This window comes from Apteryx rowi, unplaced genomic scaffold (genome assembly GCF_003343035.1).
Source record: "Apteryx rowi isolate R43461 unplaced genomic scaffold, aptRow1 scaffold_626, whole genome shotgun sequence".
Taxonomy (NCBI): domain Eukaryota; kingdom Metazoa; phylum Chordata; class Aves; order Apterygiformes; family Apterygidae; genus Apteryx; species Apteryx rowi.
In genome coordinates, this window is record NW_020450901.1 from 290,668 (window position 1) to 304,667 (window position 14,000).

The following is a 14,000-nucleotide window of genomic DNA, read 5'->3' on the forward strand; positions in this document are numbered from 1 at the left end:
GCCGCCCCGGTGGGTCGCTCCTCACCTGGCTATGTCCGCGTAGCCGTCGCTGCAGGCCATGTGCAGGGGCGTCCAGCCGTTCTCGTCTCTCTGGTGGATGTCGGCGCCGTACTTCACCAGGAGCTTGACGCAGTCCAGGTTCCCTGTGAGCACAGCTTCGTGGAGGGCTGCCATGCCTGGGAAGAGGGGACTCGTTAGCCCCGCGCGGGGCAGCGGTCCCTGGCGCTGGGAGCCTGCCTGCACCATGTCCGCGCCCCAGGAGAGGGGTGCCAGCAGACCCCCATTAGAGGGGAGGTGACGGTTTGGGGAAGGGACAAGGACTATCTCGTTGGGGAAGCAAAAGGATTCGCCACAGGATTCGGTTCCCCTTTCGGAGTGTAAATGCCCCCTTTCAGACCGGGCAGCCCCATCGCCCCTGCCCAGTGAGGCAGAGCCATCGAGGAGGGGGAGCCGTCCCGGACCTGCCCCGAGCCCCTGCCGGGCCTCCAGGACTGCACCCCGTATGTCTCATGCATCCTGCTCTGTCCAAGTTTTGCAAGTTCCTCACAGAGACAGTAATGAAGCAGTCAGTACAGCTAGGCGGGAGCCCAGGGTCATCTGAGACAAAGTCTCCACGGCCGCATGGCAGCAGAAGCTGAGGCCACGGCACAGGAAAGGGACGGATCTGGGCTYGCACCAGCCAGTATGGATCGAGGCATTCCCTAAACAGTTTCTAGTGAAGTTGGGTGCAAACATGCTGCAACGCCTTCTCCTCCAGCATTTATTCCACAAGTCTGCAGATCCATGTGTGCACGAGGGAGAGAACAGCATTTGTGGGAAACTGACAGAGCCAGGAACGAAACCCAGAATTTGGCTTCTCCCCACTCCTCTGCAAACCAGGACAGAAGACAAGAGTGCCCCTGTGTCATCCAGTGCTCTAGCTACTAGCCTATGCTCTCTTTATCATTATCTTTTTTGCCTGCTGCTTTTCTAGGTCACACCATACTGTAGGTGCAATGTCATGCTTTGAGGGGACCCAGGTGGTGAGCTTCCCCCTTCCCTGCAGCGTACTCCGGCCATGTTGGTAAGGGGAGATGCTGGGGCACTGACGCAGGGCTCTCCTGGGCCCTACTTGGCAATGTCTGTGGGTGGTATGCCTCACTAGGCAGGAAAACAACTTGATTTCAGCCTGTCACCCTGCCAGGGGTGGCCCACGGCCTGTGCCCAGCCTTGCCATGCTGTCTTCTCCCTTGCAGCCCAGCCAAGCCATGCTGCCACATGGATTTCAGCTCTGCCAACCCCAAGAGCACTCACCAGAAGGGTAGATGGTGTCCAAAGTGACCTTCCTGGCACGTATAAATCTGCCCACCTGTTCCAGGTCCCCCTGCCTGATGTGGTCCTGAAAGACGACATCATTGGGAAAGCGCACAGTGCGAGAGGCTCTCAATCTCCTGTACCGGGGCATTGAGACGGAATAATAGTCCTTCATGCTGATAGCAGCCTTAAGACATTGGGAAAGAAGAGGAAGGGCAGAGGCATGGGGGGACAGGCTGTAAGAACAGCCGGAGTTGGTCAGTGCTCAGCCCTACCACTTGCTGGCCTTGAAGCACTGCTTTCTCCTCTTGAACCTTTCAGGTCAGTTCTTCATTAAGTTAGGTGTGATGGAGCCTACGCCTCTGCTGATCCGCCTGTCCTGAAGCGTGGTTCCTTTCCGGCAGCTGCGTATCCCTCCTCAGGCAAACAGGGAAGAAGCGGAGTCCCCCAGGCTSTCAGCACACTCCCATGCAGCACACAGGAGGTGGCGCTGGGCACACACAGTTCACTCGCAGGCTCTTGGCCCAGGACTGATGGTTCTCCAGGGGCATCTCATTATATAGTCTCCTGTGGGCTATTTTGAGGACATGCAGCTCATGCTATTTGCCATGATACTTTGTAATTGAGCCGCCCAGGCCTGCAGCCTCCCACTTTTGGGCAGAAGTTGGTGTCTCGTCTTACCACCCACCTGTTGATGTGCCCATCCAAGGGTCAAATCTGCTGTTGCTTGTGCATGGATAGCCCTTCAGAGGAGCCCAAGGGCCTGAAAGCAGGACTTCCCAGCAGCAAGTTCTGGCTCCCCCCACCAAACCAAGAAAAGACACAGCCCCTTTATCGCCAAGCGAGGGGAACCAGCCACCACATACTGATTAGTCAGAGCAACACAAACATGTCAGAGCTATGGTGCCAAATACATTCAGAGCTAAGTCACTCTCCCGTAGTTGCATCAGATGACCTGAAAGGGAGCCGAATGAGCCATGCTGCCCAGCACGATTGCAAGAGTACAGCTAAGCATAGAGCACACCACCAGCCTGTTGGATATCATCAGTGATGCAGACACAGAACCAGAAGAGTAAAACRCCAGGCTATGGGGTTCAATGCTGTAGTCCTGCTTAAAACTTTGAACTCTACAGCTCTAGGTGCAACTGCTGCATGAGGGTAGGCTTCTGCAGAACAGCTTCAGAAGAATACCTGAAGAATAGCACCACCACCAGACAGTTCCTACATTTGTTACTCCCCAGCTCCAGCTGTCAAAGGGCTGAACTGGGCTCTCTGCTCGCTGAGGAGTCTTTCACACCAGCCAACAGTTCAAGCAACAACTGTTCCTCCATCCTTTCTCCCCCATCATAGGTTTGGTCATTTCAGGTAAGTGAACATAGTGTGCTCTCCTTCATACTATTGTGGCCCATTCAACCAAGACAATGACACCCTCCCCCCAGCCTGTCAGGAAAGAGAGAGTCACAGAAAAGTCGTAATGCCACTTTTACAACCTAACCTTCTACTGAACTCCCGCCAGTGATAAGGCTGACAGGTAGGAATCAGTTCACAACACCTGAGAACTGCTTGTTGCATTTGCTCATCTTCTAGCAAATTGCTTGATGTTTTGCTGAACATCTTCACTCAGCCGTACTTCAGACATAGAATACCATGCAACAGGAAGCTGAACACCATTATGGAGAGAACACTCCTTTGGCCTGTTTCCTCAGAACAGCAATTAGCTGTATACAGAGGATGACTCTGATGGAGTCCTACTCTGCCAGAACAGCCTTGGTATATGAGAAAAGCCCCCCCCCTAAACTGAGCATGTCAGGTCCCAGACTATTGCCAGAGGACAATTACAGAGCTTAACCTTGCTTACACTTTAACTGGCTCCACAAAAATGGACCTTTTTGAGTTGATTCCTAGCCAAGAGCCTTCCAGTGGCATTTCTTAAGAACAGCCCTCCCTCCTCTCCACTCCCAAAAGCAAAGCAGCTTTTCTTATGCAGAAGCAGGTACCAGTCAGCAGCCCCAATTCAGGAGCAGATGCTGCTAGGACTGCCTGTTCTGTTCAGGTATGGCATTGACAATTGGGCTACACTAGGAACAAGTCTACTGCCCACCTTTAGACATATGAAGTTGTAGCCCTGGAAGGATGCCTCTTCAAAGATCCTTCTCCATCTAGCCACAGGTAACAGTCAGAGAACATGACTAATTACTAACAGAACAGGCAGCAGTTAACACTGTTCACTGATCCAATGGCTCAGTAATATCCTGTTTAGTACAGGTCACTACTTCTATTCTGAATGCTTGTGCACACCAAGCCAGGACTCTTCCCCTCTATTTCCAGGGGGAAACACAGAAGGTAGGAGCTGGCATTACAGCCAAAAGTTGAATGAGCCTTCTGTTTTACAATGCCAGTGCGCACACACATCAGGTGACAGGAGTCAGTAGCCTCCTGAGTTGGCCTCCAGGTTCACTATCCCCTCCCCATGTGACATTTATAGCATATTTCCTTACAAAAATATTTTTAACAGTAAGTGACCAGTTTGGAAATAGCAGTATAGCTCACTGGATCATGTGAGCTTGAAYAGCAGAGCTGCAGGCAGTCCCAGGTTTCCCTGAATGCGAATTCCTTGGTTAACTGCTTCTGAGCAATGAGGTCCTATCACCTTAAGCCAGCTGGCAACCAGAGCTGCTTATTCTCAAAGCCCAAGCCAGTGTCCTCTTGCTGCTAACACAGCTGTTAGTTGTCTGCCTGCCCAAACTGATTTAGTTTGGACATTAGATGGTTTGCCTTTATAAACTGGAGAAACAACCTGAAAGAATTTGTATTAAAGGCATCACAAAGCCATCTGCAAAACTGGAAGTGTTCAGAAATTCTAGTTTCTCTCAAAACATGGTATTTAGTACAAGCTTAGTGAAAAGCTGATGATCTCTTCCAATATTTTGGCAGAATCCTCTGAGAATCATCCTAGAATCCTGATCTGCTTTAAGATCAGGTCCAAATAATATTAATTCTGTTTTGAAAAAGGCAAAGAGACATAATAGTATTAAAATCTCAACTTTATTTGGCCAACAAATTCAGCTCCAATGTTATTGTAGCGGAATGCTAAGAACCAGCCTGATTCTGCTCAGGCCTTTGAGGCACTCCCCTGTTCAAGTTCCTCCCCAAAACCCAGTAATCTTAAGTGTCCTGTTTGCCATATTTTAATCGGGCCCTCCCGCACCACCCACTGGCCTGGTCAACCCATTCAAAATAATGCATGGAAAGTGATTGCAAGTTTTGCATTTGATCAAAGGGGTGGCAACACAGCTAGGTCTTGTCTAAGCTGGTGAGCCAGCCATCATCTCCACCCTCCAGAGCCCGCCACAGCCAGTGCACAGTATTCCACCCTTCCAGGTATTTGGAATAGTCATCTCCAAATGTCTTAAAGCAGAGGGAAAAGGAAACATCTGGCCAGCATGTAGAGAAGCATCTTCATATCCACCTCTCACCAGAATGATGCAATCAGCCTACTGCCTCTCCCCTCTACATACACTGAAGGCTGACTCCAGGGAAGAACAACTGAGACAATTAAGGACTCTGCCAGGTGGAGAAAAACTATGGTCTTCAGATTTAAAAGAAAAAAGGAAAAAGCTTTCATGGAAGATGTTAGTGGCAAGGCTCCAAAATGTTGCGCAATTAAACTCATGCTACCACTTCACAACCTGTTTCTACCCAGAAGAACAGAATACTTGAAACAAAAGCCATGTACAAAAAAGTACATCACAATAAAAAAATGAGCCCAGCTGGCTGGGATGGCTACCTAGTGACAGATCCCTTCTCAAAACTGAAAAGTAAGAAAAGACAGTCAAGTGTACAGACAAGTGAGGGTGAAGTGTTACTTTAAAAGCCAATCCCTGGATTTCCAGTCACTCGCCTTCTGCTTTAAATCTTAATGGGTTTCTGGACTCACTGGGCTGCATAACAGCAGCCAGTTTAGTGTCTGATTTTTGGGTGATGCAGATCAGTCTTCTTTACAACTCATCTTTTTGGATTTTCTGGTCATCATCATCACCTTCCTCAAGGTCTGTTTCTTCATCTGTCTCTAGGTCCTCCAAATCCTGTATAGAATACAAAGATAACTGCTGGTTTCTAGCACCTTAAGCAGATCCAAAACTAAGCACAGAACAGTTTCTCTGATCCATCTACTGTATCCTCTGCTGCCATGTTAGCAAACCATCCAGAGGCTTCAATCAACAGCTCTGAATTTGAGAAAAATTAAATATCAGAAACCCCTGAAGCCAATACCTGCATCTGTAACACCCTCTCCTCCAGATGGGAAGAACTTCCAACTAAATATTCTGCATGGTAACATTCATCATATTGCTGAAGTTCCAGGTGCTGGGCAAGAGTTCTCAAAAAGAGAAAGCCCTAACTACTTCAGCAGTTTGCATGATGACCAGAGAGAACTTGTGCAGGGTTTAGAGGCTGCAGTACCAGTGGTTTCCATGCACTTGAATTTATGCCTCCCAAGAGGCATTTCACACCTAACCCAAGTGTTCTAAATAAAGAGTCCATTACAGGCCAGGAGCTAGCAGGGCACAAACTGTGACCTGTCTGTTCAGTTATGATGTGACTACACTTTTATTCACCACCAATATCCTTTCCTACCACACAACAACTCGGGATCTTATTTAGGGCTTAGAATTCATATGCTGCAGCAGATCCAGCCCACGCTCCATATTCTCCCTGCCCAAAGCACTGTATTAGTTCATATTACTCACATCAGCAGCAGCCGCGCCATCCTGACCTCCACTCTCCAAGAATTTTTTGAAGCCTTCTAGTGTCCGCTCCCCATTATAGTCAATTACCTACACAGGAGAAAACATCAAGATAATGGTTATGGGCACATAGGGAATCACACCCCTGGAGAGGAGAATTCTCTTTCTGAGCAACAGTTAACATGCCAAGCAAAAGGGAATTTAAAAATTCACCTTCACCCATATGAGACGAAGGAAAACAGCTCAGCCACTAGACTTCAGAGATCACTGCGAGGAGAGAATAGCCTGCAGATGAGCACACTGTCCTCTGCTATACTTCCCTCTTTTCCCCCATTCCCACTTCCCCCCGCAAACTCTTTCCTACAACCCAGCCCCCCCAAAGGGTCTCRGATGTCCTGCAGACTTGTTCTGATGTGTTCCATCCCTACAAAACGGAGAGCCCTCCCACAAGCCTTTTTCCAAAACAGAACAAAAGCAGACCACTAAACATTTCTAGTGCTCCCTTGTTATATGATCTATATAGAGGTCAGCTGCCTTACATTTCTGCCAGAGCCTGCAGGGAAAAACTTGAGTGTGGGGAAGCTGTGGATTTTCACTGCCTCTACTTCATTGGCTGTTGAATCCATCTTGGCAATGACAATGTTCTCATGGTCCTTGTAGGTCTCTCCAAGCTTGTCCCAGATAGGAGCGAGCTGCTTACAGTGACCACACCAGGGAGCATCTGTTAATTAAAAAACAGAGCTAGCACCAAACAACCTAGTTCACATGCTATTTTCAACTGATTTATTCCCTTGGTGGCTTGAATTCCATCAGAAGATGCTTTCTCCCTAACTGTAGCCCTCCAAGTTTTTTGGCACCCCTTTCATGCCAGTTACTTGGAATCAGCTGTTGAAAGATACTTACAGAACTCTACAAAGACATTCTTATTCTCATCAAAAGCAACATCTTCAAAATTCTTCCCAACTAGAACTTTGACAGGCTGGCTGTCCCAGTCTTCAGGAAGATCCTGGCTCATCAGGTGGGGCTGGAATAAGATTTTGAATTTAAAGATCCAGTTTGCCATAGAACTGCTTGGAATATACAAGCAGTTACACATCCAAGAAAACACCAGTTTATTCAACCCTCCACCCCACCCCAAGTGTCTCAATCATAGCATATAAGCAACCAGATGAATCAGTTGCTTCCTCTTTCTCTTACAGAAAGTCTACTCCCCATCCTGAACAAGCGTGAAAAACAGGTGCTCTTGTGTGGAAAGAACTGCAATTCAGCTCTGCAGGAAGGAAACATTAATTGCTGACTATGTCATTCCCACATGACTGACTTTAGCTAAACAGTCACTACTGAACTACAGTTACACACAGCTACCTCCAGGAGGTTAGAGCTGAAGGCTCTTAAGCTCTCTTTGCCACGCAAAAGCTAAATACCTTCCACAGCATGCTAACAGAAGGAACAGCTGGATAAACAGCACAGTTCCTCTAAGCAGCAGAAAGAGCACACTCTGGCTGTACTCAGGTACCAGCATACAACTGCTTCCCTACAGCCTTCATGCCCCAGTGGTTTTGCCCTTTGTTTCTCTGCACAAAGCCCACTAGATATTCGGCAAGGTAGTTGGAAGGATTTTCTCCAAATGACTTGCATATTACACACAATTCATCACTTTTTTCTATGTTTGTTTAACCAGTAGGAAGTAGGAATATCACCAGCATTCATCTTCATTACCTTTATCTTGCCCTCCAGGAACTTATTACAGAACTCTTTGATCTTGTCTGCTGTGAGGTCATCTGATTCAGGTTTGTATTTGGTCATTTCTTCCTCCAGTGTGATCAAACGTACAGCAGGACATTCTTCCTTCTTTAGGCCAAAAAATTCCAAAATCCTCTGGTTGTCACTGTGATCACTGTCTATGAATATGAAGAGGATCTTTGGAGGAAAAAAATCAAAAGTAGTATGGTGAAGACAAGTACCTCTTGACTAATGATACTTTTGCAAGAACACCTGCACAGATAGCAGCTAAACTGCCCCTGACCCTTCCTTCTCCAAGCCCACTAAATAAAAGAGCACCCTGTCAGAGTACAAATGCTGGCACTGCAATGGTTCAAGCAGCATGCGAGCAGACCTGGCACTAATGTTGATTACAGCACAGTCAGGCTTACACTCACAAGAAGGAAAGTCAGAGTTGACTGCTTTTCCGTACATACTGGCTTGTGTAACTGTTCAAGCCAGTAAGTGACGCAGTCACCTATTATCAAGGGACACAACTAGAAAGAGCTAGCTTCCACTCTTCCTCCATAGCGGTAAAGTAGCTATAGGCAGGTAGTGCTATAATACTCTGCAGGAGGTGGTCACTGAATTCTTAATCCAAGAAATCCTTCTCACCTTCCCTTTGAAGCTTCCAGCTGCAGTCTTGAAGTTGTCCAGTTTCTCTTGATAATCGGACACACTTTTTGGTAAGAACAGCAGAATATGAGTCTTAATCTCTCCTCCAAAGATTTTAGGAGCAGTCTGAGGAATAGAAAATAAACTTTATTTTCGGAAGAGAAGTAATCACAGTGGCAAGGCCAGCAGGGCTCTGCCATTTTGACTAGACCACAGAAGTCTCCAACAGTACAGGACTGCTTTGAACACCAAACTTATGCCTCCTTTTCCCTGGTGTTCTTCCCTTGTGCAATATAGCTCTAATGTAACCTACACAGTTATTAGACCCTTCCATAACCCCAAACTGCTCCAAGAGCTCCAAGGCAAAACAAGACCACACAAACTACATTTTTAAACTAAGCTATAATCATACCATAGCTATAGAAAGAGAGCTGACCAAATATCTAAAGACCTACCTGTTCGGTGAACTCTATGACCAGAGGCAACTGGTTAGACTTGATGAAGTTCAGTAAGTTCTCTTTTGTGAGATCGCCTTCAAAGTTGTTACGGCCTTCATCAAACTGCAAAAACAAGGTCATCTCAAATTAGACATAGTCTTGCATTAGAATGCATTACCCTTCCATATGCCATAGAATTTCCTTCAAGATGCATTCACACCAGAATCACTGCCTTGACAGATCCCAGCTGCACTTATTTAGAACAGATTTCCATCTCAACAAGGTCAGCACATTTCCACATAAAATCTGGATCAACATACTCATCTTCCACACAAGCAAGGTCCTAAATCACCCTGAACAGCAAAAGGTGAGCAGCAACAAGAAAGACATTCAACCTAGCTCTTTGCATTGATCCGCATGATCATGAAACCATTTGCTAGTTGGCTTACCAAGGAGGGCTAATTTAATAGCTGCCTTACAAAATTGTAGACAGCATTAGGTAGACCAGCGAGAAGCTACCACAAGTGCCAGTTAGTGCCAGAGCATGGGCAGCTTTCTGCCTAGCAGGAATCAGTTGTGTCAGCACAGAGGCGCACACACATTAACCAGACAGTGCTATCAAAGAAGTCTGACAGCAAAGTCCACGCCATGCAGTGGAAGTAAATAGCAATTTACTCAGCTCTGTGGGGTTGTTTCAGCCTCTGTTGTTAGAGAGGCAACAGCACATGTTTAACACGCACATTTGTTACAGATGCCAAATCCCTTTTAACGTATTAGGGCAACACCCGCATCACTGACCAGGATTCTCAGAACCATCTCTGGTAGCCTGGAAAGGGAAAAGCAGTAGAGGAGCATCAAGGTTAAAGAGAGGATGTGCAGGATACCACCACAGTTCCATGGCAGTACAATGCTGGAGTTACTGGCAGAGGCAAGATAGTGAACTCAAATAACCCTGAGTTAGAAAAAGCTTATCAGTCTCAGCTGAAAAGCTGAGCAAAACATTTAACTTTGGAAGAGAACTTTATAAATACTTTAAAGAGTGTTGACCATCTCCTTAATGCCTTCAAAATGGTGGTTTCAGGGTCTGTGCAAGTCTGGACAACTTACACATAGAATGAAGCAAGAATCACTAGCCAACAAACACTCTCAATGTAGGCTTGACTACCTGCAGGAAGCTGAGCCAAATTCCAGAGACACATAACTGCTCGTAAAATAAACAGCAGATTGGTTCTTATGCACCTGTATTTGATTACCATTGCCACTCATTTTCACCTTGGTTTGGGGGAGACTAGACATATATTTAGAGCTCTCATGGCACTACCACAACATAGCATTGAGACAAGAACAAGGATCGATGTTCAAAGGCTGAAAGGCATTCTGTCTTCTTTCTTCCACAGAGTAGGTTACTTTCACAGCACCTTATATACCATCTTCAGCTCATGAACTGCCTTTCCAGCCAAGGTTCTTCCCTTCCTAATACATTTTTAACATAGAAGTTGCTAGGAACAGAACTGTTTTTAATTACAAATATGCTCAAGTTGACTGAAGTTATGGAAAATGGCTTGAGAATTTCTTTACTATTATGAAATGGTCATGCCATTGCCTCAGTTCTTTGTAAGTGGAGAAAATAGCAACAGAGCTCACAAGAACTTGTGTTAGAAGATAGTACATCAAATGAACTCCATAAAGTCCTTTTTTGTTCCTTAGGCATCTGAGACTATGGAACACGCTGTAGAGAATTAAACGTATAAAAGTATACACATAATGTACAAATAAAAACAGGGTCAATAACTCAGTGCTGGAAGTCCTAGCTGTAACCTAGCTACTTCAAAGCAGTTGAGTATGTTGCCCAACTCCAAGTCTGACAGTAGCACTCCCCACAGCTGCCAGCAAAGAGAAYGCCAGTTCTAGAGGAATATTTCTTTTTGGACTTGAGCATTTGTTAAAGGACAAGAACAAAAGGTAAGAAAATCCCTGCAAACAGTTATTTCAACCTAGCATTAACCACGAAGAGAGTATATGAAGAGATTACACAAGCACAGCTATACATGCTGGAGAACAAAATACAGGTAGTAAGTCGCTCAATAACAAAATACTGTTTGGCTTGCCACCCCCACCACCACCACTATTCCAGTTGGGAGATCCTAGCATTTGGAAGTCCTTAGCCAGAGAATCTAACTTGCACCCTAAGTTAATCCGGTCTGAGGAAACTTGGACTTAATTTCAGGATACAAACTCCTAATATCATAAAAACCAAGCCACAATTTCAGAGGAGTAGTGGAATAAAATAAGCTATTTTAGCTGAATGAAATAAGAAATCATGAAATCCTTTAGCCTGTCTTAGGTCAGACTGACCTTTGTGTTTACAAGTTTAATCAGTCAGAACCCAAAGCAGCTTTCTGTCCTGCCTTACTGCTTCCCATTATAAGCATCAAGTCTAAAGAACCTCTAATCTTCCCAAACCTAGAATTTCATCTGATAATGAGGATTTTAATAGGTAAAAGGCATCAATAAATTTATTTCTGATTCTGTGGAATCACCAGCACCCCTTTGCATGTAATACAACTGTCCCAACCTACTCAGCTGAAACTGCAAATCCTCTTATAAGCCATGCTGTAATCACTATGCAGTGGAACCCACAGCAATTTGAAGAGACATAGAAGACACATGCCTCTTGGACATAGCCACCAACTGACTGCAGCAGAGGTCAATACCAAGTACTTTTAAAGCAACTTTGCTAAGTCACAAGCAAACAGAATATCATGGGAAGTCAGCAAGAACTTGGCTGCTGTTCTGTTTAAGACCTTCAAAGTTTGATAAGGGGCAAGAAAAACCTCATTAGTTATGGTGATAAATATTTCAAAGATCACACTGACCATTTCTGCACTTCAGAGAGATATTTGAGAAACAGGAAAGCAAGACTGAAGTAATACTTTGGATCCAAAACCCAGGCAGCTCTGGGAACAGAGGAGATGGGCCAGGAGACCAACAATGCTGCCCTCTGCTGACTAAGGGCCCCTGCAGAGAAACACTGGGCTCTGCAGCAGCGCCGCACCCTGGGAAGAGACTGTGGGCTCTGCTCCTCTCCCTCCCCCCAGGCTCTGAGGGTGGAAATTACTAGTTTGACAGCACAGGATCTTTTACAGTTTCATACAGTAGTGGATCACTGACCTCATTTGAATCTAGCTTTCTAATTAGAGAAAAGGTAAGAACAGGCAGAAAAATCAAGCTTAGTCTGGTGCTCACACTTCGCATCAACCTGTACCTTCTTGAAGAGGACAACTCCATCTTTGCTAAGCTCATACTTGGAGAAGACATCAGCACTGGACGAGATCCCAAAAGGAATGTCATCAATGGATTCTGCTGCCAGCAAAAACTCCTTGGCAGCATCTGATGCCAAATCCTGGAGAATAAAGAAAGGTGTTTCACTTGGGATACATCAAGCTGAAGCAAAAAGTTCCCAGGGTTTATCAGCCAGAGAACTTGAAGATCAAGTAAGGCAGGACAGTAAGTGTTTCACAACTCATGAAGAGCCTTCCCCAGCTATCAGGTCCCCATAGGGCAGAAAGCAGAAAAGACACTAAACATACACAAGAGTCTCTCAGATGTAAGCAGACTCTACCTTAAAGAAGCCAATCACAACCACTTCACCAGAATCCACTAATGTCTCTGCTGCAGCAGCATCTGTCAGGGTTGTTGCAGCTGGACCAGTGCGTTTCTTCAGCCAGCTGACAATATCATCTGCTTCTCTGCCAGCTACACCAGAAAGATAAGAACAYTGATTCACTTTTGTGTTCTTAAACTTCAGCAGGAAAAACATTTTGAATTTTGAGAGAGACTGTTCAGCAGCTAGCCTAGAGGTTGGGAAGAATCAGGACATCATTTACGCAATGCTTTTCCTTTCACTCCTAGTGTAATTAAGCTCACCCATAAACATTAACTCAAGGTGCAAGGGCTCTTAAAAATCCATTCTTTTCACAACTAGTCCAGCCAGAGTACATTCTTAAACTTTGATCGGCATTATCAGCAATACAGCACTTCTCCAAGATAGTGATAATTTTCATGTAAATACATCACTTTCTCCTTTCAAAATCAGTACTCTGCATCTTGTCCTTAAGAGTACAGCACACTGTGGCTCAGTTCAGCAAGACTTTGTTACATGTTCAGTATTAGTCAGATAACACCACCTTGGTCTTAAGGTTTCTTTTGACTATTGTACACAACTGTCCAAGCACTCTTCCCCAATTCTTGGTGCTATGTCACTTGAGTAAAGCCAAGCAATTGAACTGTGTTGCTTTCCTACACAAATAGCATTTCACATGCTTTAGATCTAATATGGATTTCCCCAGCTTTGGGTTAGGAAGTCTGTTCAGTGCAGGCTTGTTCCTTAACATTTTCCTCGTTGCACCATAAGGCTGAGCTCCTCATCACACTAAGTAAATAGAGTTAGAAATGGACACCTACAATGTCCATTTTAAAGTACACGTGCTGCACATCCTGCTGCCCCTGACGTTTCCTAGCTAAGGCAGAGGCTGCCTCCCCAGGGTGCCAGCAGCAGCCTCACTTTCGCAGTGGACCTTGTCCAGCCACACAGTCAGAGTGGCAGCAGCCACGTATGAGCACCAGGCTAGGTGCAAAGACTCAGCTGCCACACTGCTGCCCTCCGTACCCGGGCTGTGGCAGGATCAGCGGGGCCCAGACTCACCCGTGTACTCCTTGGGAGCGGCCTTATCACCGTTCTTGAAGAATTTGATGGTGGGGTAGCCGCGCACACCAAACTGTTGCGCCAGCTCCGACTCCTCCGTGGCATCCACCTTGGCCAGCCGGATCTCGGAGCCCTCCTCCTTCAGCTTCGCCGCCGCCTTCGCGTACTCGGGCGCCAGGGCCTTGCAGTGCCCGCACCACGGGGCGTCTGCGGGACAGCGGCCGTCAGCACCGGTGGGGCCGCCCGCCGCGGTACCGCCCCCCCGGCCCTCGGTGCTCACCGAACTCCACGAGCAGGGGCTGCGGGGCAGGGAGCGGCGGGTCCGGCCACCTCGCGGCCTCCGCTCCGGCAGGGCGCCCCCCCCCTCCCGGGACACCGCTCCCAGGCCCGGCCTCGCCCCTCAGCGACGCCCTCCCGGCCCCGGCCGAGCCCAGGCCTCAGCCC

The 14,000-nt window shown here is 46.7% G+C and overlaps 2 protein-coding genes across 2 annotated transcripts in view; both read right to left on the reverse strand.

The window, feature by feature from the left end:
• Nucleotides 1-21: 21 nt before the first annotated feature.
• On the reverse strand, nucleotides 22-4,222 carry PPP1R27 (protein phosphatase 1 regulatory subunit 27). The gene is made up of 2 exons (XM_026084111.1): nucleotides 1,294-4,222; nucleotides 22-176 (listed from the first exon to the last, which is right to left on the reverse strand). The coding sequence occupies exons 1-2, from the start codon at nucleotides 1,466-1,468 to the stop codon at nucleotides 22-24; spliced, it is 330 nt and encodes a 109-aa protein (XP_025939896.1). The 5' UTR covers nucleotides 1,469-4,222.
• Nucleotides 4,223-4,319: 97 nt separating this feature from the next.
• The window catches only part of P4HB (prolyl 4-hydroxylase subunit beta), a 10,167-nt gene continuing 486 nt past the window's right edge, over nucleotides 4,320-14,000 (reverse strand). Inside the window, exons 2-11 of the mRNA XM_026084109.1 lie at nucleotides 13,557-13,763; nucleotides 12,474-12,607; nucleotides 12,117-12,254; nucleotides 8,870-8,974; nucleotides 8,415-8,540; nucleotides 7,758-7,958; nucleotides 6,942-7,062; nucleotides 6,578-6,759; nucleotides 6,042-6,128; nucleotides 4,320-5,378 (exon numbers count right to left, since the gene is read on the reverse strand). Coding sequence (XP_025939894.1) covers nucleotides 5,292-5,378; nucleotides 6,042-6,128; nucleotides 6,578-6,759; nucleotides 6,942-7,062; nucleotides 7,758-7,958; nucleotides 8,415-8,540; nucleotides 8,870-8,974; nucleotides 12,117-12,254; nucleotides 12,474-12,607; nucleotides 13,557-13,763 — 1,388 coding nt within the window. The 3' untranslated portion in view covers nucleotides 4,320-5,291. The remainder of the gene's footprint in view (nucleotides 5,379-6,041; nucleotides 6,129-6,577; nucleotides 6,760-6,941; nucleotides 7,063-7,757; nucleotides 7,959-8,414; nucleotides 8,541-8,869; nucleotides 8,975-12,116; nucleotides 12,255-12,473; nucleotides 12,608-13,556; nucleotides 13,764-14,000) is intronic.